The 25,787-nt window shown below is 39.8% G+C and overlaps 2 protein-coding genes across 2 annotated transcripts in view; both read right to left on the reverse strand.

Annotated features, from left to right (window-relative positions):
* ell (elongation factor RNA polymerase II) overlaps positions 1 to 17,819 on the reverse strand; it is a 33,895-nt gene extending 16,076 nt beyond the window's left edge. Inside the window, 2 exon segments of the mRNA XM_018667362.2 lie at positions 4,699 to 4,743; positions 17,670 to 17,819. Coding sequence (XP_018522878.1) covers positions 4,699 to 4,743; positions 17,670 to 17,804 — 180 coding nt within the window. The 5' untranslated portion in view covers positions 17,805 to 17,819.
* Positions 17,820 to 18,652: 833 nt separating this feature from the next.
* On the reverse strand, positions 18,653 to 25,691 carry fkbp8 (FKBP prolyl isomerase 8). Its single transcript, XM_018667397.2, has 9 exons — positions 25,524 to 25,691; positions 24,742 to 25,012; positions 24,315 to 24,484; positions 24,056 to 24,144; positions 23,102 to 23,322; positions 22,680 to 22,852; positions 22,514 to 22,591; positions 20,516 to 20,656; positions 18,653 to 20,251 (listed from the first exon to the last, which is right to left on the reverse strand). The coding sequence occupies exons 2-9, from the start codon at positions 24,998 to 25,000 to the stop codon at positions 20,165 to 20,167; spliced, it is 1,218 nt and encodes a 405-aa protein (XP_018522913.1). The 5' UTR covers positions 25,001 to 25,012; positions 25,524 to 25,691; the 3' UTR covers positions 18,653 to 20,164.
* Between the last annotated feature and the right edge of the window lie 96 nt (positions 25,692 to 25,787).

Below are 25,787 nucleotides of genomic sequence, written 5' to 3' on the forward strand. Positions count from 1 at the left end.
AGTGTTGAAACCACAATGCGCATACACTGATTTGCTCATCCATGAACGTCTACAGTTTCTAAAGAAAATGGGTCATCATTTAGATGAAAGCTGACACTCCCTGTTTGTTGTTAGTGAGTGGGGCTTTTCTCTGGTTTGTCTTTACTGTCAATCTAGAATACACAGTGACTTTATGCACTCTGTGTGGGTGTTGCTGACACAGGTACAGTATATGTGTGTATAAAGTATGTTGCGTGGTTGTGATGTGATGCTTGTGTGATTGTTGAAATTTTATTTAACTGTGGATTCAGTGTTGTTCTTTCTTAAATGATCCTTCCTTAAACACAACAGGAATAATCTAGCTTTGGAAACTGCTACCTCAAGCACAACATTCTTTTGTGAGCCTAACTACCGTCTCGTCTTAGAAAAAACTAAAAAACCCCAAAGTTAAAAATCAGTTTAAGTTGCAAATTAAAAACCTCCTGTGGAAAGCTTCAAGAGCTTTACCCTGCTGTTGCCACAAACCCTAGACAAAACAGAGCGATGGAAAAAAGCTCAAGAGCACACATTAAAGAGCAAGGAGAGATTACTTAAACACTGGATGAAGGACAGGGAGTGACAATGAAATGCACCATCTCTATGCATAATAATCCCCTTTATGCAGCTTTTTCTAAGGGTGTAAGTAGATTTTAAACAGGTTGTCCAACCGCCCCCTCCTTGTTCTGCCTGCAGCTAACCTCATCTTCTTATTCTACATGGCATCTAGCAAACAATGCCTCTTTTCAGGTCAGGGTTAGTGGAGAGGACTGATCCCCACGCACTTTGTCTAGTCTTTCTCCAAGGCCAGGGGAAGAGGGGGAGCAAAGAGACACAAAAAGAAGAATCAGACAGACAGAGACAGGACCCTGACACACCAAGAAGACATCAAAAATGTGATGCTGTCTGACCAAATGTTCTGTCTCATGGTTTCTCTTTCAGGCCAACACACTGCAAAGACAGCAGCTGAGAAAAAAAAAAAAAAAATAAGGAGAAACCAAACTAAATTTATTTCACCACCAATTCAACAGGTTCAGGTAACATCTGCTTAGAGTATAAGGGTCAAATACTGTCAATGGTGCCAGACACACTGCAAAATCTATGGTTGATGTTTAGCCAAATACACTCAACAAACTGTTGTCTTGGTCTTTCAGTAGCAGAGAACAAGTCAGAGACAAACACCAATTCAGAGAGACAGACGGGGAGGGTGTAGGAGAGAGTAAGAGGCAACAACAAGTAGAGACCATGCCTATTCATTCATTGCCATAGGCCAGTTGTGTAGCGTTAATAAAGGCGAAAAGCATGTTTCTTTGCACAGAATCCTTAATGTTGTATCAACAGCCAGAGTGACATTTGCAGTAAAAACAATACCAAAGGCTTGTTTGGTTTGTTTGGGTTTTCTGTATCATACATGTTTCATGGAGCCCATGTATGCGTTTTCTTTAGCCACTTAAAATCTGGACCCAAACCTGACTGGAGAAATACCTTGCATCTTTCATCTATTTTTACTCTTTGAATTCCTTCTTTTCTAAACGGTACAAGAAACTTGTCTACGTGTGTGTGTGTACCTTGTCAGAGCTCAGAGAGAGCTGTACCAAATGAATGAATATGAGTGAATGAATACGGGATCTCATCGTGACAGTCAGGCCATCTGCTCTGTAATTTAGCCACTTTCACACTTCTGACTCGCATTCTGATCTTAACAGCAACAGATTTTCCTCCAGAGTGAGCCTGCTGCATCAATAAAATGCCTTACTTTACTTTTAACAGTCTAAAATCGTCAGATAATAAACATCAGGTTGGCCATCTGAATTGTGCACGACAAACAAGACTACACGTGAAGCATATGCATGTGTTTCATGTATACATATGCATGCGCTCTCAACACATTTGAGTGCAAGTTAAAAAGAAGGATATTTAAAGACAGTTAATGACTGATGCTCTTTCGACAATGTTCGTAAAACATGATAATCAAAAAGGTCACACTGAGTCAACTTCACAGACCAGACCTGTTGACACACAGATACTTAAAAAATAGATTTTACTTGTTGATAGTGTTAAGTATTAAATGAAAAAGTGTGAAAGATGGAGTCTGGCTGTAGGACTGCAGTGTTCTGCAGTGCACTCCTTCCTATTTTACACAAAAATACTGACAGGAGGATGGCAGCATCACACACATCAAGACTCCTAAAGAAGGTTGTTGTAGATGTATTTGGAAAATCAGTATCACTCATGGCATTTTGTTAACACTTAAAAAAAAAGAAGATTCAAAATGACAGTCTGGCTTAAATAACGACTTTTTATCATTAAATGTAGAAATCACAGGCTGTAAAAACAAAAACACAGAGACCTGACCCTCACCAACGATTGTATCCAACATCTTATAGCCAAATTCTTCAAGACAGCACAAACACATCTAACAACAAATGTTGAACAAATCTGAGAGTCTGTGCTGCCTGAGGTCTATTTATTAGAGTTTGGAAAGCAAGTATATTGAGAGCTTGGAATACATTCACTGGATTCCCTGAGCAACTCTTCTAGCCTTAAAAATACATTTTAAAGAAGCTGTATGTGTGTGTGTGTGTGTGTGTGTTACACTGCTAGGCACTGTTAGGTGCTAGGAGGTGTTGTACTACTGCATGAAATGATAGTGCAGCTGTCTGTAAGCAGGTTTTGCTTGTTATCCATGTGCCTAAGACACGAGAGTGCCAACTTTCAGAGTAAATTGATCATGTACTAGTAGGATAGAATGTAAACAAGCCACTGTTCTATTCAATTTCCCCTGCGCTTCCAACTTTTACCCTGGGAATTTGCACACTGTATTCAATGTTGAATTTTAGAATTGACATGAAGGGGAATCAATATAATGGATACAGCTCCATATTCTTGCTGCATCTTTTTTTAAAAGGCTATTTCATTCATTTTTGCCATGCTTAGGAGAAAACTTTTGTTTTTGTACAACTTCTCTTGTTGCGTATGGTACAGTGAGTAATATCACTTTCCTAATGTCAGGGGTGAGATCTTGGTATGTTGTAACTTATGGGGAAGCACTTTAAGGTAAACAACACAGTGATCCTCTTGAGCAAATAAAGAAATTTACACTCATTTAACCCACACTTCTCAGTATGCTGCCAATCTGTGCTGGAGCTTTTTACATCACATTTGATGACCTATGATAAGCTAGTGTTAAACCACAAGACATGGACATGGAGCTACAGATGGAGCAGCAGGGTTGAAAGTGAATGTGTGTGTGGACAGAGATGGATAGCCAACACAATGTTTGGAAACAAGTCAAATCACTAAATGAAACAGGCCACAGGGTGTCTTACCAAACTAAAAACTTGCCAGTATCGAAGAGCAAATAGGCTCTATGCATGTCAGACTGGGCATGCTCGCACATGCAAACCCTGTCTTGTGTCCAAACAGGAAAGCAGTTGCTTATGCACAATATGCTTGTGAACAAGAGGATGTTTCATTGTCTGCACGTGGAGAGTTAATTGCTCATATAGGGAAAAGCCTACTGGCACCCATGTGTGAGTTCTGTCATTATCATAAACAAGCAGGTACCACTTGTAGAAAGTGGCACAGTTGCTTGCATTCTAGGATATAAAAACAATCCACAGTAAATTTCATTGTTACTTCACTCAGGCTTCGTTTACTAGCTCGCCTGTACTGCAGCTAGAGGCAGGGCAGGCAGTGGCAGGCAGGGGTAACATCAGCTCTGCTGTGTTGGTGCATATTAGCAGCTACAAACACTTGCAGCTTTCAGTCTGCTCTGTCTTGAGCCTGCTTTGTTTCTTTAACTACCCTCTGATTACTTTCCATACACTGCGATTAGTGCTGTCCATACAGTTAATACTAAAAGTGATTTGATTGACACTTGATCAGGTGGTGTCTGCTTACAACCACTATACAGAAGGACACCAACATATTATCAGCAACAGAGAGCAGGTTACAATCTGAAGAAGACTTGAAAAGATTCAATCCATAATGTAACAGAGTTATGGTATTTAAAGGAACACTCTACAGTATTCAGAGAGGTCTCAAAGATACTAATGCATTGAGATCAAATTTCATCATCAGCCAAAGTTGAAACATGAGTATTTTTCCTGCCATACAAGAGATGTGGGGTCCAGGTGACATTTGGCACATTTTGGAACCAAAGCATAAACCATAAACCAAATGTCATGGCCAGCAGGAGAGGCTGGTAAACAATTGTCTGAACAGGTCTCAGTGACAGTAGTACATTAGGATCAAGCAATGTTGACACAGCACATGACACATATGGTACATCATTAAATTTGAAACAGCTACACCAGCATCTTTCATGCTGCTCTCTAAGGCAGACACTTTATGACAAGGCATTAAAGCGTCATGCTGGAGGGAAAAAAAAAAAAACAATAACTAGCTTGCAGCTTACACTGGTGCTGGCAGAATCACAGGTCTGTGTGTGTGTGCGTGTCAGTTGGTATTTGAGCTTTCTTGAGTTGTTCAACTTGCACGTCATGATAATTTTTGACTTGTTTCTATATTTATAACCATGGTGATTCAGCAGGCCAGCTGTAATAATACCACTTGAAAGATAATTCTCTAGTATTTCCATCATTCTTTTTAACATAAACAAAACTGTGCATGCATGCAGTTGGAGGAGAAAGTTAGTGTCGGGAGAGAAAGATATCTTACCCCTTGGTTTCCATTAAATCTGATCAATGGCTGCGAAGACAGGACCTATAAAAAAGACATATAACAGCATTATTAAATATTTCTCAAGGTAAACACATTAAAAGATTTAATTCAGGCAAATTTCCAGATAAGACTGTGTAGGTTCAAGTTCCTCATGTGATGAACTGCTTATGTAAGAGCTTTCAACCCTTTAATACAAAGGGGAAAAAAGCAATGAAAGTACAAATAATTTCCTGGAAGCATTATATTAGCTGTAAGGCATGTGCCAAGTGCTGCAAAATCAATTTAGAAATGGTGATGGGTTAAATCCACCATAACTTAGGAACGGATAAAGCTTGTATTTTTCTTTCGTTGTTCTCAGCTACGGCAAAGAAGACCAGATCCTTTGACAGAGCATCAAGCTCCTGGATAAAACCAGTTTAACACAGGCTGACTGAGAAAGATTTACATAAAAAAACCTTTGTTTTACAGAGCCGTTAGCCACAGAGAAACCACAATTTTAATATAATTTTCTATTCAAAGCTATGGAGGATTACGGATTACATTCTCAAGTTTGCATTGGCACAATTCACATCATGAAGAGAACTATTCCCTAATTTTAGTGCTGTGTGCACCACATTCCCTTAGGCTGAGTTTACAACGAAGAGCTATTTGCTTTTCTTATTTACCAAGAGTTCAGTGATTACCTTCTATTCAACAATATATTACTTATAACTCATACAAATGTCTTACATCCATAAGAAAGGCTCACATTAAATTGGGAAACAGTTTATCTAATTGGTAAGGTTTTCCCAGAGGTTTACACAGATATTATAATATACTGTAATATCAGTGCATATACAGTATACTGTTAACAGCAATGAGCAACATCATTTCTCCATCCAAGTTAAATTTAATTTCCCATTAAATGGACCATCTACACATCTAAGGACTGCCGTCACCTTTGATTAATTTCCTTCTCAAGTCAAAAGAATTAGCATGCCTAATACAAAGAAAGTGACAGTGATAGGGAGGAAGAAAAACTGTGAAAGAAATGACTGTGATTGGTGTGTGTTGTTGTCTAGTCAGCCAGTTACCCAATAGCTGAAGCTTACCACTGACATTTTTCAAATATTTTCACACACAGGAGCCCCGGAAAATAAGGCTCAGATAAGGCTGGTCATCGTGAGAGGAAGAAATGCAGTGATAAAGGATTTAGGCCAAAATTGCTGTGGTTGTACATGTTATTGTTAACATGCCTTACATATAATCAATATCTGTGGTGGTTAATAATCAGCCTCTTAACCACTACTTAAAAAATCATTAGTTAGTGGCAGCCTTATTTTACATAACACAAATTTGTAGGGACTCATTTTAACATTGAGGAGTTTAAGCTGCTGATCAGAGTCTCCAGTATGGCTAAACTTGTGCAACAATGAAATGTGAAAAAGCAGATGAACACTTTTTATACAATGGATAGTGAATTTGCAAGGTAATGGCCTATTAAATCTAATAAATTACAACAGGTGAAGCAATGACCCTGTGCAAGTTATATCAGTTCTGGAGACGCAGGCAAAAAGGAAGGGCTGAACAGGATCTCCACTTTCCTTTCAGTTGTATTCAGCTGTTTCAGTATCACTGTCTGGGGTCGCCATTGGTTTATTGTCTGATTTATAATAACACCACATTTAGTTTCACTGTTTCAAAACAAGTAAATCAGGGAGACAGCAGCATTTCACTGACTGCAGGAACTAAACATTCATGAACATCAAAAAGAGGAAGTCACTGGCTTTTCCTCCTCTGTGCTGCTTTAGCGGATCAAATGTGATCAAGTGAGAGACCTAAAAGTTCAAGGGAGGGCAAGCTTGTTAAAGACACAACATGCTTTGTAGTCGTGCCTGTTCCAGACCCAGAGATATGCAGCATGCATACAAAGACCAGTGAGCGTCTGTCCTCTGCGTGGCTTCACTTACAGCATATCTTTCACTTTATTCATTTAAAGTCCCAATCAGTGTTAAGTGTCATTTACACCCAACCAACAGAAGCCATGTAGTCAATATTAAAATATGAGCTTAGGATATTCCACAACATTGGCCATGATTGGATTGTGGACAGAGGAGTTCCCATATATGTATATAAAACTTTTTTGGGGTTTTTCTGATTTAATTTGATATTTGACAGTTTAGAAAGAGACAGGAAACTAAGGCAGAGAGAGAACAAGGGATATAACATGAAACAGAAGTTGAATTGGACCATGGACATTACAGTTATGTGGTATGTTGTCTAACCATTAGGCCAACAGATGCCCTGAGGAATTCCCATTGATTTTAATTTTAAGGACCTTAAATATGTGCCAGGTCCAATTATGACATTATTTAATTAATCAGTATCAGATATACAAAGCCAGAACTTGATATATGAAAAGCCAGATCCATTTCCAGTCCTTTCATTGCTGTGATCCATTATAATCCATGTGTGAAAACGTATTACAATTGTACAAACATTCTACCATACTCCTAAAACACATTGAGAGTGAGCAGAATGCAGCAAATATGTTATATGTAGCACCTAGCTATTTGTAATGATGATACCTATACATACAGGGAACATCAGCAGGTGATATGATTGGTGCCACTGGATTATAAAAAGACACATTGACTCCTAATGCTGCGACATTATGCAGATGTACTGCTCCTTTTCAGTACTGCTGTTCTATGAAAACTACATTTAGCAAAGGATTTTTCTCATGTAGATGTAGCGAGGCTGTGCATATCATACCCAGACCTTACTGCCAGGGCTGTGGAGCCTTCAGATAGTTTTGATTACCCCTCTCTTATTACCGTTGCTAATATATTTCACCAGAGGCATTGGGACAACACCTCCACAGCTAAGCCACCACAACTCTGTTGTAATACTTAATTGCATTTATAGCCTAAGCTTGCCTGGAAATGCTGGATTCCGAGACAATATTAACAAAATCTAAAGTAGTAGCATGCTTAATACCTTTTGACACACCCACTCACTTATACACTCTTCCTTTTAAACACAATCACTCACTCACCAACTGATTCACTGTAAACAATTTGTGTGAAGGATACTACTACTACTACTACTACCTGTAGGCCAAGTTGTGTTTTTAGGCACACAAGGGATGGCAGTCATTGTCTGGTGGTCAGTTGGTCGAGCACTTTGGTATGGTTGTATCTCAACAACTATTGGATGGCTTGCCATCAGATTATACACAGACATTTGTGGTCATCAGAGGATGAAGTCTACTACCTTTGGTGATTACCTGACTTTTCCCCTACTGCAATCATGAGGTTGACATTTATGGCTTTCTAGTGAAATATCTCAAAACTGTTGGTTGGACTGCTAATAAAATTCACAGGATCAATTGTGATACTTGAACTTCTTTCTTTTACAATCAAATACCTGCAAAAGTAACCATCAGCTACACTTTATGTTTAGTGATAATTAGAAAAACAGTGGGAAAACAGTTTCACCTGGTCTAACTTTTTCTGGCCTTAAACAAATAAAATTAGAATCAGATAAAAGAAGACAGCCACCGTTTCACTTAAACAGACAACAGCCAAAGATGGTTTCATTTTGTCCTGAGCTCTGAACACTCTGAGCCTATCCAGGAACACCAGACCTTTCATGGAGCCACACTCCCTGGTTTACCGCTGCAATGTTTAACACAGCACCAGTTTTAGCACTCCCACCCTGTGCCCTACCCCTCCCCCATCCCAGCACTGCTAACATAGTGCTACCCTCAGCCTGTTCATTTGAATGGGCTGCTGACATGTCACTATTCTCTGGGACCTGAGCCCAGAATGTTCCACAGAGCTAACCTTAGGGACAGAGTACAGGTCCTGACCATGGATCGATGACAAGGCCGTGGATGTTCCTACACACTGCCAACCAGCAACAGAATGGGGATCAGCTGGACATGGCATACACTTGAAGCCAAGCTGCCCATGATAAAATTGAACTGATGACAATGTTGTTCAAGTGTGTTACCTACAACATAAAACCTTGCCTTCTTACTGTACCCTTCCCTGCAGCATTAACAAAGTAAAACGGAAATACACAGTAACTACAAAAACATTGACCTTAAGAAGTTCTTACACAACACTTGTGTTACAGCCATTTACAGTTGAAACATTTGCAGAACACTGCTCAGCCTACAACTAATTGGTGGTCACAATTTTACATGATCTAGAAGTCCTTATTGATCAGCACGCTTCATGGTCCAAAATCAGCCAGACTGCAGCAGATAATATCCAACATTACACTAATAATGTGGTCAGGGTCTAAGACTCCACAGCTTCTATGAAAGGTTTTAAACTGTACAATTACAATAAAGCCTATTCTATTCTATTCTATTCTATTCTAAACCGAGTTTCCAAACTTGAGATTGAAAGTTCATTCTTGATCTTAGAAACAGCAGCTGGCAAAACAATCTCACCACAAGGTCCATTTATTAGCCATTATGGAGCCTCCGATTGTATTACATGATCTTCCTCAGCAGCTGTCCATGAATTGTAGATGTTCAGTTTTCTTTTTCTGAGGTCCTTAAAATGCTCTGATTGCTTTGCCAAAAGGTGCCCAGTGTGTTCTTTGAGAGAACTGAGAGTGAGAAAGTAAGGCTTGAATCGAACTCTTCAAAGACCTCCTTGGCCAACAGATGTATTTTACAATCAAAACTTGCTCAGGTTTATCAAGTGTGTGCAGTTTAATTGGGTATAAGGTTTGCCAGCTAGGCTACAAACTTCCCTGAAACCTTACTAACAGCAAGTCCAGTGCTTTCAAGTGACTCCTTAAAAACAAATTATAAGCTGCTATATTGCGTAAATGGTATGTGTGTCAAGAGAGTTTAAATTCACTTTTTAACATGTGAAATATATATGTTAGGAGTTTATTTATACAAGAATAAAGGGCCCAAGTCATGGAAAAAGACCAGCCTTTTAAAAAGGACTTTAAAAGAGAACAGACTAAATTATATCCTCATACACAGAGTAACTCTCTACTCTGTCTCTCATGTTGCACTGCCAAAGGATTTCTTTGTTTTGTAGTAAATGCACACAAGAATAGCTATGTTCAAATCCCTATGGGTATGGCTGTGGAACCCAAATTGTCAGGTGTTTAGTTGCATAACTGTCACACTGATGAGATGTTCCACCTGTCTAGGATTTCGGAGGTGGAAAGAGTACTTTGTGCCACGCACTCTGTGAGGGTGAAATGGTACTCGGTGTCCCTACTCTCAATATTCAGCATGCATGCATTATGCTGAGTGTATTGTGTGTGTGAAACATGGTGTAATAGACTGCTCCTTTAAAATAGCTGTGACAGGAGTGTCAGATGAGTGTTTGAACTAACACACTTGCATGTAGGCTTAATTGGAACTATTTTTTGTGTATTTACTGTAACTGGCTCCTCACTGCTTGAAAGAAACCATTTGAAGCTTTTAGTGTTCCCCATCTGACGAATACTGAGCTACCTTTGATCTTTTGCTTGAAATGGCAGTACAAGTTTCTTTTGTTTTGCACCACTTCTCGATTTTAAGGGGGGGGATCAGTACAGTATCGTGTTAAAAACACTGAACTATCTTTTTAAATGATTAATATCTAACTTTTGTCTCTTTGTTCCTCTCTCCATGATATTGCCTGGAGTTGACAGTATTTTGTACTGGAAAATTAAAATAAGGTTGTATGTAGGCTGTGTCAGAATAAGTTGCCATAAAACCACTGGACTGGAGCAATGCTCGGCCACATTCAGCACAGGCATGTGGAAGTTAAACTGCAAGCAAAGAATGCTGCTGGTGCTAGCACTGCTAACATTAGCAATGGCATTTAAAATTCAGTTTGGTAATTGATGAATATGACTGATGGTTTCAAATGGCTCTTAAATACACACAGTACTTTTTCTTTATGTTTAATCATATCAATAAAATTATACACAATTTTGACAGTTTTCACTCTTCTAGACTATTTGACTAGTCTGAATTTTCTGTTTAATTGACAATGAAATGAGTCCGTGTTAATTAAAAAATCCCATGTTATGCCTGCATGTAACACAACATAAAAATTGAACACAGACTGACTGACTGACTGAACAGCCACATGGTGTGATCGGACTACACTACCAATTCTGTTAAACAACCAAAACCAAAACTTGGTAAACAAAACACCTTTCAGTCTTTTGTACAACTTCTTCTAACAGCAGTCCTCCTCTGGTAATCTGGGGCCTTAACAAAAGTGATGTGAAAGTGATGACTCAGCAGGCATTCATAGCAGATATGTAGTTTGCTAGGAGTAGCTGACTGGGTTGAAGCTTTAAATAGTTTTCTATTATATATTTAACAGTCAATTAATCTGTTTATTAGCTTAGTTTCTGACATGGAGACAGGCTAAAATAGGCCAGTAGAGATAGACACTTGACAGAATTATTGAGAGGGGAAGCCAGGCTGCTCTGAAACTGCCAGACAAAAACAGAGCTTCTTGCCACCATTTGATACCTGGATTTGAACATTTTATGATCCCTATTACAATTGTGACAACTTGGCTAATGGTACTAACAGACTGATGACCATCTGACTGGAAGATAGGAATGTCTCTCTCTCCTTTTGAGGCCATTTTGATACACATTTTGAGCTAGAATCAGTGACCAACTGGACCTAAGATAACATTCTAAGCAGCCAATAACGTGATTTGTTATTGGTGTGTTGCAAAAAACACCATTTATATGTTCTGTGCCTTTGCAGGGACAAGAAGTAAATATTTTGGTATAACTGAATGAAGTTATTGAACTCTCATTTCCTCGTATTACAAAATAAAAAAAAACAAACAAACAACCCCCACCCCTAATCAACTCAAAATAACAATAAACAGGCAAGTGTTAATTAAAAACGGCATGCCTCTATGCTTAAATAAAAATTAAAAAGCACTTTCACTGTAAAGAGCAGCATACAAGCCAAGCACTTAAAACCATTTTACTACTGGTGTTACCAGTGGCTTCAGGTGAAAACTCCCACGGCAACAGTATCTCTGAGTCATGGCCTTAGTCCTGCTACCTGAATATTTCATTTATGCTGTGGGACATAAACAAAATTAATAACTACAAGTAGTTTTATATATCTGTCATTTATAGGTGTATGATATGTTATCTCAGTTGAAGTTCAAAACAAAAACAATGGCTTATTGGACAGGGGAAATTTTGTTTTCTTAGTGCAATTACCATGTAAAATTGACTGTAACTGGGCTGATAACACTGGCGGAGATTACCATTTGAACTCTGAAGGACGCAGATGGCATTATTAGAAAACATATTAAAAAAAAAGGGATCTCCTTTCATAGTCAGTCTTTTCAAATATGGAGAAGTCTGCACGACTGAGAAGAGTTTCCTTCAAGGTTTGTCCTGATTCAAGTTTTCTGAATTGATGTAGCAGTCCTTCAGATATTAAGTCTGGGCACTACAATCCAGTGACAGTGACATAACATCTTTAAAATGATGAAGGTTATATGAATAAAAAACTGCTGTGTGCACAAACTGGCTCCTCTAGCTCTAGTTAAATGTATATAATTCAACCTGTTTTCAAGCGTCATACTGCTCCAAAAGTGGTCACAAACCACAGGCACCAAGTGTGTTAGTAAACCCAAGACCAAACCATGACCTATGCACCGACTAATCTCTTGAAAAAGACACAGCAGATCAGGAAGTCTGCTCTGTGTGCTGTGACACCAGGTTGACATGGTCACTTGTGGCAACCATGCCACAGGACAGAAGAACACCATGACATTTAAAGTCATATTTGGCCTTAGTGGTTATGGTCATCTCTTGCAGTGTCCAATGATCTGCTGAAACTGGGGAGTCAGCATTCCTTAAATAACCATAGCACTGGCACAGGCTGACCAGCGTCAAGCAACAGAATCCCCACCCAGTCTCCATTACTTCCCATACCATTCCCATAGGGGTCGAGACAGGAACAGGAACAAAACTGGCTTGGTGTAAACTGACCTCATTAGTGGAGCCTATAGCCTGTTACCACCTATAGCCTGTTACTTGGCTGAGTATTGATCCTCATTAGCACAAAAACCTCTTCCAACTTTTAAAAAAATAAACAAATAATTAAATTCAATTAATTTAAATTCAGGGGGGGGTCAGATAATAGATCTTGGATTTGGTGACAGTGTTTCATCCATAGAAACAGATAACTTCTAGTGATCAAAGACATTTACCTGGTGAAAAAAATAAAAAACAAAGAGCAAGCCGAGTGGATCAGAACAGTACACTTAGCATAATGCAATCAGTCCCCTTTCAGTGGTGACAAGGTGAACAGCTCATCCAACAATTCTGAAGATACACTCCAGGTTGAGACTCTGTTTAAAGCTAAACAACCTAATTTAAGTATTTCACACTTTTGAGCAACTCAGTCACCATCACACACCAGAACTTGCCTGGAATGACACATTTATTGTTTCCTTGTATAGCATCTACCTACCACAGCAGATATTTTTTTGAACAGCTTGTTAATGAAAAGAACTGGTTGGAAAACTCGACCATGGAAATGCATCATTGTGTTCATTACAGTTCCTGTAATTCACTCCAGGGCTTAAAATGTAAATGCAGCACAGAATGAACTGCAAACCACAAGATGGGTGCCACTAGTGTGATGCATGTCCTTAAGAATGTAAAAATTCATGCTCCTGAGCTTATAAACACCAATCCATTACCTCACCACGAGACAAAAGATGTGACTTGGGCCAACAAAAGGTGTTTAACATTCAAATGGGACTACTCATCTCTCGCCAGGATAATACTGCAGTGCCAGCACATGAGATTTATTGTCTCTTCATATGCAAGCATTCCCTGACTGCTTGCGAATGTTCGTTTTCTATTTGAGACAACCTCTATATTTTAGTTCACTGCTACAGTTTTAATCTTTGTGGACTGTATTTTCAAATTTCCAAACAGCTGGCTGTTCCATGATGAAAAAAATTTGAGCTGTGAGCACTGTTGAAACCAACTGTTTAAACACTGTTTTCTGATACTGTGCTGGTAACAACAGTCATCCAGAGACACAATTATAAACTTTTATCTAAACTCTCCATAACCTTCAGCTTGATTACGTCCAAGTTGCCTTACTCATTTCCTTGCTTATGTCACTGCCGGTAAAAAAAAGAAAAAAAGAAAAAGAAAAAAAGAAAGTGAGTCTCCAGGCTGCCAGTCCCGCAGCAGGAGCTCCAGTTCACTCTGTCCTCAGACGTACCAGCAGAGGAACCAGCTGACACTCACGTCTCAAACAGGAAGCTCAACTATTGCTACATGATGACTGCTATTGCTCAGCGTATTTACATAAACACAATAAGAGCCAGTTTTTCATAACATTCTTAGTACAGTAATATTGGCTACTTCACAGCCTAACTGAATCAGCTTTGTATCTGGGCCAATAATTAGTATTTGTTTAGCTTACGTTGGGCAGGAATCAAGAATCCTGTAAATTTTGTAATGTGTAATTTTATTTCTTGATCTCCTATGATGTCGCACAATGGGTCTATTGACAATCAGAGTTTTGCTGTTTGTTGCTAGCTAGAGTTTACAATTTACCAAAGCTGCTGTGCTGTACAGTACACTGGCCTGGAACAGCCTCGATGAAAACAAGTGCCTGGCGGAGTAACCATAATTGTCCAAACAGCAGCAAAACTGGGGTCATAAACACATCAGCTTTGTCTGAGTACATCCTTGACGACGCCACGACTTTTACATTGTAAGGCGTGTGTCATTCTGTAGCTCTCTTCCTCTTCCTTTACCGAGTTCCCAGCTCACCCCTGCTGTTGGTTGCCAGCCAGTGTTTGAATTATGAGGAAGCCAGAGGGGCTTGGCTGCCCTAAAAGATACCCGAGCCACAGTGAAAGCAATATAAGCTCAGGTTTGGAGTGGTGGCGTGTGTGCTAATAATTAGCCCTTAACATTAATAAATTACATTCCAACCCTTAGGAAGGTTAATGAGAGAAACAGGTAAATTCATTTAGTTGCTGAGCTAAGTTGGTCTGAACTTGGAAAGTGACAGAACATTGTACACAGCTCTCAGGTGATCCAGTTTGTGTTCTTTTTAGTTTGGCATAAGGTAGATTTGTTCTTTGTTTCATGACCTAATGTGAAAACAGAAAAACAGGAACACAGCAAATAAGACTCCAACAAAGTTTGTACTGACTTCACTCTGACATGTCACAAATCTGACAGACATCTGATAACAGTCTTTTTTTCCCCCCAAGTAAGCGTAACAAGATCTTTTTTTTCCTTTTGTTTTTTAACAAATGTGGTCTGTGTTTGCACTGCTCACTTGTCATTTAAATGTTATCTGAATTTCAATACGTTAGCTTCAAATATGCATGTTGGTGCAGCTGACGGAGGAGACTCCTGTGTGTATGCTACCATAATGTAATGTATACACACATATGATGTAATTGATTTAGACATGTGGCAGACCTGCACACCTCTTTGTGATTACTGTGTGTCAGGTGGGTGGTTTGATTCATGCTCATCATCTGTCACCGTGTGAAGCTACTGTGACTGGGCTACAACAAAAGCAGTTAACAGTGCCTTTAGGACTGTGTGGTCTTCATGAGTGTCTAATAAGAGAACATCACTGTATTGTCATATATCACTACTATCTCTGTCTCAGTGTATATAGTAAACTAAAACCCAATCCAAACCACCAAATCTGGGATCCCATCCCCTAAACTGTTGACCAGAGACACCCATGTGCCACAAAAAACAAAAATGTGATTTGACCAACTGTACCAGTGTGGCTAGGGTGCAACATCCCCAAAACGATGCAGCACATGTCTGTATCACTTAACTGCCCTGACCACTCACAACAAATCAAGCACTTGCCCCTAAACTGTGCACACATTTCATGACTCAAAAGTCAAGATATTATCAAACAGTGAGTAAGGGGTTTAACTCGAATAACAGGGAAAATGTTATAAAGTAAGCAAACAGTGAGCAATCCAGTTTGAGTAGGTGGTGAGTCTGCAAGTCTGCACAAGACACACTTCTCAATAAAGGTGCATCTCAACTGTAAAACATGATTTCAGCTTGCCTCTTCGGTTATCCATGAATTTAAAAAAAATGTGCAAATCAATTTTAAAAACCTGTATTACTAAAACATTTTGAATATGAAGTTGCAAGAGGATATGCATTTAACATGGATTTGTGGCAGTGAAGTGATGGTGCTATGGATGGAGCAGCACTCTACCCCCTCAAGGAAAGCCCCAGTGCCAATATTAACTCCAGAGACAAGATGCCAGAGACAATATATGAAAGAGCCTCATATGAAAAACAAGAGCCTATGCAAAATCACAAGCACTATAAATGAAAAGACAGTGATATGAATCCTTTTTACTGTGCATGCTTTTTTTTATTTTTAAGTCAAGATAATCTTGCAATTTAAATACTTTTCATGCTTCTTTGTTCAGTTTGTTCAGTACAAGAAGTATCCTAATTTGTGCAGGCAATGTAGAACAGGTTGGGTACATTTTCTAATCAAGGCTGAGTTTGGGGTAATGGCCAAAAAGTGAAAAAGCTATCCTGAATCATCAGTAATGCAGGTTGGAGGCAGCAGTACGAATCGCTCTGGTTGCATGCTTCACATTTCAGTCAAGACATGCTTTTTCTTCTTATAATTCAAAAGCACAGAACAATTTAGCATGTTGCCATAGTGTGCACATGACTGAATGTAAGAACAGTCTACATGTCTAAAGAACAAAGGCCCTTTGAAAATACAGGGATTCAGTTCTTTCCCAACATAATAACTGTAGCTTCTACGACAATATCTTAAAGAGTTGAGGGATGGCCCTGCATTGACAATTTCTTCTGTGTGGCATGCATTTTTTAATTAACACTCTCCTACAACTACTAGTCCACCAATTACCTGTTACAATTTTATTGTTCTAGGCTTATCAACTGCAGTCGTGCTGTAAACAGCCACTGAAGCTGGAGATAAGGCCCTTTTCCTCCTGGCCTGCCAAGCTTTCCCTGTCAAATATTTATAGAAGCTGAAACGTTAGATGGCCATCATCAGACTTATAGCTCTCTACACGAGAAGCCAAGCAAGCAAGCAAGCAGCAGCACGGCCATTTCAGAGATCAAAGCTTGATTCCTACCTCTCTACTGACAAGAAAATGTGTTGTATGGTACAGTTAAATAACTTTGGGGCACTTCTAAAGCTGTGAGGTGAATATGAGCCTTTGGTGGCAGTGAGGGGGTTGGGAAAGGAGGATGATGGCCATCTTTCGTATGAATACTGGGTACTTTTCCAAATTATTCACTATGTTGTCATTAGACAGTCAACCAAGGCAACGTTTTTTCTAGTCTTAACGACTGGAAAAATGTATAGTTAGGTAGCAGACAGGGCTTAGATATCTAATGGTAACAGTTACCACTGTGTATGGCTAGTTTAGCTAGCAAGGTTTGACTATTTTTTTTTCTTTTTTGAGAGCTTTAAACTTTCGGAAAACATACACATCAGAAGTTGCTCCATGTTTTCATTTAAAATTCTCATGTGCTATCACAGACATTAAGTTATGAACAACACCGAGTTAAAACGGTTGCGCCAAGTAAAACAAACATTAATACAATGACATAAGTAGTTGAGCTCAGTATCCTGTGGCACAGAGCTTGTTAAATGACCGAGTACAGTGTTCAACAATCGGTGTGGAGCGAGTCTGGGGTGTAGCTACGACACGCTCAACAGCCACCCAACATCCCATCAGTCAGCTTGGCCAGACGAGAGCTGGTGGCCGCTGAACTAGACACTTAATCAAGCCAAACTAGCCACCCTCGGCCAGCCTGCTGTGGCTGTGTATCGCAGCACGAAGGCAGCAGCAGCAGACAGAGCGGGGGGACTGACCTCACTCTGCCTGTCACAGCCGCCCGGACAGACTTCAAACGTAAACCAAAATGCCATGGTACCGAAAAGATCCATTTACCTTGCTGCTCTGATAGCCTTCAAACGCTCTCAGTGCGCTGTCAGTGAGTTTAACGTGAAAGACGGAGACATTGCTACCGTTGCTCACTCTTCCACAGGACAGTCCGTAGCACTGCTCCTCCTTCAGCGCCGCCATCTTGCTACCGTTCCCACCACGCGCACGAACGCACTCTGTCGTAAACCGAGAACCCCCGCTGCTTTTCAATGAATATTCAATGACCGGTCACTGATGATGAAGTCACCGAGCAGTAATGAAGTCCTATATAGGCACACGTATAATACTAAAAAATAACATTTACATTATAAAATACACATAATAAAGCAACATTAAAGGCATTCAAATATTATTAAGGACCCAGCGCGATTAACATCGACTTTTACTGAAATTTACAACTAATTCGCAGACACCACGTGAATCAAATAATGCTTTTCATACTATTCTATTCTGTAAATATATGTTGCAGTTATCGATAGGTGAAAAATATAAATCTCTTCCAGCATTTGGAAATGAGCAATACACATCAGTAACGCGTAGGAGTAAGGAAAGGACAGGTCATCTCATTACGTCAGCAAAACGTCAATGTCTGGAAAAAAAACCCATACGGTTTGGGAATGTCCTACTTGGGAATGTTCAACTGCAAACAAATAAAACTGGAGAAATGTAAATAATGTATGTTTTATGGCATTGTCAAATAATGATAGTTATCTTGTCTTCAAAACAAGAGGACTGTTTGCATGTAGTGGCTGTACAAATATGATTGCAGGAATTTGAATGCAAGATGTGCCAGTCTAAAACACACATTACCAATGGGCACTGATATTGCTCAAGTCTCCAAAGCCAGTTTTACCAGGCAGAAATCCTGGGAACACACTATAATAACCAGTGGGCCTGGAACACTACATGAAATTGGTCCATAGCTCATCAGTGATGCTTGTGAGATATATTTGCAGAAATTGTAACATGATACAAAAAGGAAACCATAGTTTGATAACAGACAAATTTTATTGTGATGAATATAAAATTAACAAATGCAGGGAATGCCAGAAACTTTTATAAGCATTTTGTCATCAAGACTTTATGCAACTTTTGGCTCTATAGGGCTACTAACTACTCACAGATTCAATGGTGTCACATTTACTGTTTGTAAGAAAACAAAGAACAAAAACAGTGTAAAGAAGCATAATCTAAGGAAAACTTTGCAGGCATGGAATGCAGGGAAGAAAAAAAAAAAACATACACACCCAACATTGTACTTGAAGGGTCATCCATTTGGTCTTAATCATCAAAGATTGTGGCATAACTAACGGAAATTAGATAGTAAAAATAAACTCTCCTTCAGCAGTATTCACAGCCAAATCACTGAGAAACTCAATGTACCATTCTCCCCTTGTTTTAAAAGATAATAACTGCACCTCTCTCCATATAAAATGAGTTATTTTAGGAATGCTGAACAGAAAGTACAATCTATCTACTTTGGCTGACGCTTTAATGTTTTTATACATGAGTGACCAAGAGTACAGAGGCACTGAATTTCAATCCAATAAAACAGTAATGTATATTTATGTAGTACTGTTGTTTACAATTGGTGACACCATGTCAGACAGGCGTTAATTCAGTTCCATGGTACATTTTGAGGCTGCTCTTTGTTATGTTTTGCTGTTTAACTGCATTATATTGTGAGGTCTTTCTGGTGTTTTTGCTCCTTCATATGACTTAATGAGGTGGGTACAATTTTAGAAACACAACACACTCAACACGGAAACAATTTCAGAAACTGTGTCAACAAAAACTGAAAATTTGAAATAAGGTAGTATATATCTCAGGACTGTTGTATTGTATTACACTGTAGAAGTGTTTCTATTTTTCTGGTCACTCATTGTATGAGTAGTGTCTTTAAAAAGGGTGAGAGAGCGAGCACACAAGCAAAGTGTGTTGCCAGTGTGTGAGCCTAAAGTATTACAGCATCTGCATTATACCAGATGATATCATTGTACCGTAATTAAAACAGAGTTAAATCACATGGTCTCTCTGAATAGGGAGTATTAATTTAACTGTACAATCTGACGCTTTAAAACTATAGCATAACATAGGACTATATCACAATGAATTTTTAATGGGAGCAATATTATATAAATAGCTTCTATCTGAATCTATTATCAATTATTTTTCATTTCAATGCTTAAATAATCAACTACCAGGCAAAAACAATGGCAGCAGAAGAAAACAGTTTCTGGCGATGTGACATAAGCATAAACTTACACATTTATAAGGTTGGAAATACATTTCCCATATGCAAATGTTAATGTTTTATGATTTGTCACATATAATTCTCAAACATAGCAGAGAAAGGAGAGTGACAGTGAAGAGGCAACTGACCAACTGACATTTCCACCTCCCTCCCTTTGACCAAAGGTCAGAAGGCACCGCCAGATGTGCTTCTGTGTTTAGGCTCTCACATTGCAGGGGAGTGGTCAGGCCATAACTACTCGCCTGGCTCAGTTTCTAGCAGCTATGACAACAGATAATGCTACACCGCCAATGGCTACTGCGGTGGCACCAAATAGCCACTTCCAGCTGAGACCCTGGGGAGATAAAGGAACAAAAGAGTAGATAGTGGATGTTAAGTGGGTTGAGTAATGACACGCTGAATCACGACACTGAAAAGCGCTGAGTAAGTTATTCATCTGACTTTCAATAATCATTACTGATGTTCGCTGTTTGTTACCACACAAAGGCTCCCTTAAGGATTACATACCTATCACTCCAAAAGAATATGCACGACAGCCAGAGATTCAAGCTGTATTCTAACCTTAATTTCTCAGACTTTAACACAATCATTTTCTCACCCATGAAGACTTGGCCCGGTGTTTCTGTGTGCTGCTGCTGCCGCTAGTGGGGTTACCCAGCATCTTCTTATACATAGCCTGTTCTGCTCCTCTCTGCTCCGAGTGCTTCTTCACCAGCTTGGAGAGCTCTGCGTGGATAGTCTAGACAGGAAAGACAAGACAAATAGGTGACTGATTTCCTTCTGCATGGGAATGTGTCAGGGTGACACCACCCTTACATCAACAGACACAAGTGGTCACCAAGTTGTGAGAAAAGCATAAAAAAATTACATCACATGGCTTTTTGAAAGGAGTATGACAAATCTTTTTTTTTTTTTTTTTAAATCACGATGGCAGATGAAGCATTGATTAAACACTGACATAAATAAATTCTGGAAAAAATGTTTATGCCATTCTTTGATGTGTTACAAGAAATCACGGGCTCGCATCACAAAAGGATCCTGCTATTTAGCCCACATGTCCACACAATTATTCCAGGATATGGGTTCAGTTATTGTTCCAACATTTTCTCTGATATCTGAGTCACTTCACTGCTCTTAAAGCTGTCGAGTGACTAAGCAAACTACTGCTTTCAGAGACAACAAAAATGTTAATGCTTCAGAATTGTGCTACTGGAGCAGCAGTTCACAACAGTGTTGACTCAAAAGTCATTTTGTATTTGAGTGCAGTCTACGTTAGGGAGTGAAGGGTCAGTGTGAATGTCAGTACAAGTCTGTACCCTGAGGATTTATCCACTCCCATCTACTGCTAAGAGTAGGCTGATGCATTTACAGCAGAGTGCTTGAGCGCAGCACCCTTAGCAAGTTGGCACCAATACTGTGTGATCAAGTAGTGACCAAAATGACAAAAATGACACAACACTGACTTGTCCCCAGGATAAAGTAGGCTAAACAAACATTTAACATCCTGTCCTAAGAGCATTTGTACATCCAAATACTGTGCAGAGGCGGTCTGAGGCTGTCTACACTGGAAATGTCACATCTGCACACCATGTCAAAAAGTAAACAAACCACAGACACAATAAATCTCCTCTCATCCATCCGAGTTGAAGATAGAGGGCGTGAACAGCTGACACCAGTGTAAAAGATGCAGACAGCATGTCTGTCAATGCTTGGAGAAGAGAGAGATAGCACGTCATCTTGTCACTCCATGACGCCTGCGCCTGTTCAAGACCGCCTCATTGATTATAATGGGAGCATTCTTGTATTGTCACTGAAGCACACCCACTGTACTTTCTGTTAGAACATGGGGCTATTTAAGGAGTCTTTTCATTATTATAGCACCAAGGCAAGGCCATTTTAACATTAAAACAAATCTAGTACCAAATTAGAAATGTGTTAACAAACTGACATAAATGCAAACATACACCAAGGGTGACAGTTATGAAATGTCAAATCTTTGGCTGTTAAAGGACTCTTGAGCACGTACCATCTACAACATGCACCCTTATACTTCAGGTATGCAGAAGATTCCTAACTACACATGGGGTCATTAATTCAGCAATCCACCTCAGATGTACAATTACAAGATGTAACTGTACATTATATATTTATACTGCATGTGTTGGATGAAATGTGGTGGCCAGGCCATGTGCTGTTTGACAGATTGGTGTAGGACTGAAGTGGGGGATTCTGGGCATGAGTACCATGCTGCTGTAGCTTACAGATAATCCAAGAAGCCCACGCACTGAGCTGAGTTCTGTCAAACAGCCTTGTACAGCCAAAGTACGACATATACTCCACTGTATAAGCAGGGGAACAGGAACAGTGGCTAGGCATTAGATATGGCTGGGTTGCAGGGCAAACCTATTTACAGCAACAACATGAAAACAGATCCTCTGAAATGATGAATCAGCAGTCCACCTGACCTTGCGCTACAATCTCAGTGATGTGATACTTTACCCTATGGCACCATCTACTGGCCATAAGAAAGAACTGCCATTTCTCCATACTAAAAGCTGTGTTTTACCAAAAATCATTGTGAAACAGCCAGAGGTACCTTGTTGCTTGGTTCCAACTTCAGTGCCTTCCTTAAAGTTTGAATGGCTTCTGTGTATTCACCTTGCAGGGCCAATACCTTGAATGAAAACACACAATAAACAGATATAACACACTGAACTAGAGACTGACAAGAGAGAGAGTGAAAGAACTCGAGCAACATGTACCTTGCCCATGCGGAAAAGTGCCTTGATGTTCTCTGGTTGGTGCGCCAGCGCTGAGACACAAGATTTAAGTGCTGCATCATAGTGGTCCAGTTTCAGCTGAGAAGCAGCCATGTTGTTTAAACACTTCACTTTCACATCCATCAGCTCATTCTCCTCCTCAGGACTAATGTCCACTGCAACAGACAAACAAAATAACACCACACAAAACCAGCGGAAAAAAAAAAAGAATTAAAAAACATTAAAGGCAAACAACCTTGAAATTGATTTAAATAATTATACTGTCAGTACAGCATTTAAATTATTTACAATTAGTTAAATCTATAAGATTATTCCTCTCCCATCTGTTAGATACCCACTGAGCCCAATGCTGTGTAATTATATAAACCTTTCACAGACTCCTGATCCCCTGACCTGCAACTCACCTTTAGAACTAGACTCTGTTATCTGCAGGGCAATGCTATATGAGTTGACAGCAAAAGCATAGTCCCCACGCTGATAATGAACATTGCCCCTCTCTCTCTTATGGCTGGCAAGGGCAATCTTTTCTGCAGGGGGCAGCAGCTCTAGGTCTGGAGCATCAGTAGCTTCCAGCAGTTCCACTTCTAGGGACAGCTCAGCACTGGGGGGGACCTCAGGTTCAAGACTGGTGAGGGGAAGAAACACAGTCAAGTTCAGGCTATCAGGAGGGAAGAAACATTACTTGCAGGATTACACACAAAGAATTTCAACTGTAACATAGTCCAGTAAAAGTGTGAATCACAGGAAGATTCACAAGCCCCTTTTATACAGCCTTTTCAAGGTGGGAATATTGCACTGTTATTTCACCTCAACGCTCTGTATAAAAGGTGTGTGGGCAGAACAGGGGATCCGTATCAGCCCACCGTTAAGCTGGCACCAGAGGTCATCACAGAGCTGAATCAATATCTGTATACAAGGGGGAGCTGGGATGGTAGAACAGTTGCAGACTGCTACAGAGGTTACTGTGTTACATGTAACGCCTCTGATTCTGCAATGCAAACATGCTGTATAAAAATCACATACAGCGGCAGCATTATGCTGCCTTTATGTGGTTGTATGTAAACAAACAAAGGAGGGCTATTCAAGGGTCTTTTTAACACCGATATTGTAGGATCTCTGTGTAAAATGGGCATCAGATTCCATAAGACCAAGAACAGAGCTTGTAGTGCAAGTAAAGATTGCTGTTTTATCCACATTCAAGGAGGGAAATTTACATATCCTCATGGATTAATAGTAAAATTATTAGCTAAAAGTAGAAAGCAAGTTTAAGTTTACAACTTTCATGAGAATCAAATTTTTGTTTACATTAAACCCTTAAAGCCTTGATTAGATTAGTTAGATTTAAACACACTGCCTACCTCCCGCGGGTACCATATGCATATTTTGCATCTGTCTGGATGAGAGCCTTCTCTCCCTTTTCCATGAGCTGCACTGTGAGATCCAGAGCCTGAAAGAAAAATAGTCTCACTGCAGCAAGACACCAATAAGTACAAAATGACCTCTGCCACTGACATAAAGTTAATTATGGCATAACCTTGATAAAAATGTGAAACATCTCTATATGTTATTTGCAGCTTAGAGAGGAAAATGTAACTTATCTAATGAAACCATTTTTACCTGGATAACATCACCGTCTCCAAGAGTGAAAGCGAGGTCAGACTGCTCCTCTACCAGTTTCCCGTCCTTCAGGTAGGTCTTAAGATGAATCTTGACATTCTGTCCTTTCTGTGGCCGACTGTCTCGGCCTTGCCCGGCCTCCAGGACTTTTTTCTTTAGCTGATCATTACCTGGGGACAGATGATGGTATTTGATCTCAGTCAGAACAAATATATCACTAAACACTGTCCAGTGACTTTGAAGCAACTACAAGTCAGAATCCTGGCTTAGGCATATCACAACACAGTGAGAATCTTTGCTACAGATGGGGAGTGTGTGTGGATTTGATCAGGCAACAATCCCATCATCAATATTAACTTCAAAACTTCTGTAACAACTTCTACAGAGATGTGTTGTGCTACATGTTACCTAGTGCTTTCTAACATACCTAACACATCCAGCCATTCATCGACTTGACCTGAAGGGTCTGGATCTGTGTCTGCACTTCTCTTGTCAGACTCGTCTGTGTTTTTCCCCTTCCCTCCCCCGGCATCTTCCAATGGAGGGGGGTCGTCATCAATGTCCTCTTCATCTAAAACCTCGAAGTCCTCCCCGCTGTCCAGTAACGAGGTGCGTCCATTCTTCTTTGCTGACGGCGCACTGTCATGGATATCAGAGGTGTCCATGGTCTCCTCTTTTTCGGTCATTAGCTGAATACTCTACGAAAGAGAGTTAACATGTTAAAAATATGCAAAAAAATCGACTAGAAAATCCATATCGCTGTTTTAAGATTCATCCGCTGCTATAATACAATGACACTGAGCTTATCGCCATGCTAACACAGCATCTACAATAAAAAAGACTGTTATCCAAAACCGTCCAGAACTGAGTCCATTATTATAATCAGTCAACAAAATTGACATGATTACATGCCTGTTCAGTGTTTCGCTACAAGACTATATTTTTATTAACAGTCGCCAAGCTAGCCCCACGTTTCCAGAAGTTTCCAACAAGTTATCATGCTGCTATCTCCTAAAGCGGCTAACAGGCTGTTGCTAACAGACTTGACAACAGCGACCTAGCATTAGCTGCAATCTCACTGGATATCTAGCTAGCTGATGTCTGTGACCATTAAGTGACGGTTGTTCTGCAATGAACCGCTGCATATCGACATCAGGAAGAGTGAGTGAGTCACGCTTGATAAACCTTTTATCAAAATAAACTGCTTACCTTGAAACACGAGTTATTTATGCAGGGGCTGTTGTTTTGGTCCCCGGCAATCTTTCCTACGGCTTACAGTGGCGAAGTCAGTTTGCTGTTGGGGAGCACATGACCAATGGGGACTGTGTGTTTTTGCTGGGTATACAACGTCAAACTGACTTCGTCACGGTCTCTACCTCTTCACAACAGGCTGCTTCCGGTTAACCTTGAAGTCCTGTACTTCTATTGGACCTTCTCATGCATATTAATATTTGACCTCATAGGCAACCCGAG

The sequence above is a fragment of the Lates calcarifer genome, linkage group LG17 (genome assembly GCF_001640805.2).
Source record: "Lates calcarifer isolate ASB-BC8 linkage group LG17, TLL_Latcal_v3, whole genome shotgun sequence".
Classification (NCBI taxonomy): Eukaryota; Metazoa; Chordata; class Actinopteri; family Centropomidae; genus Lates; species Lates calcarifer.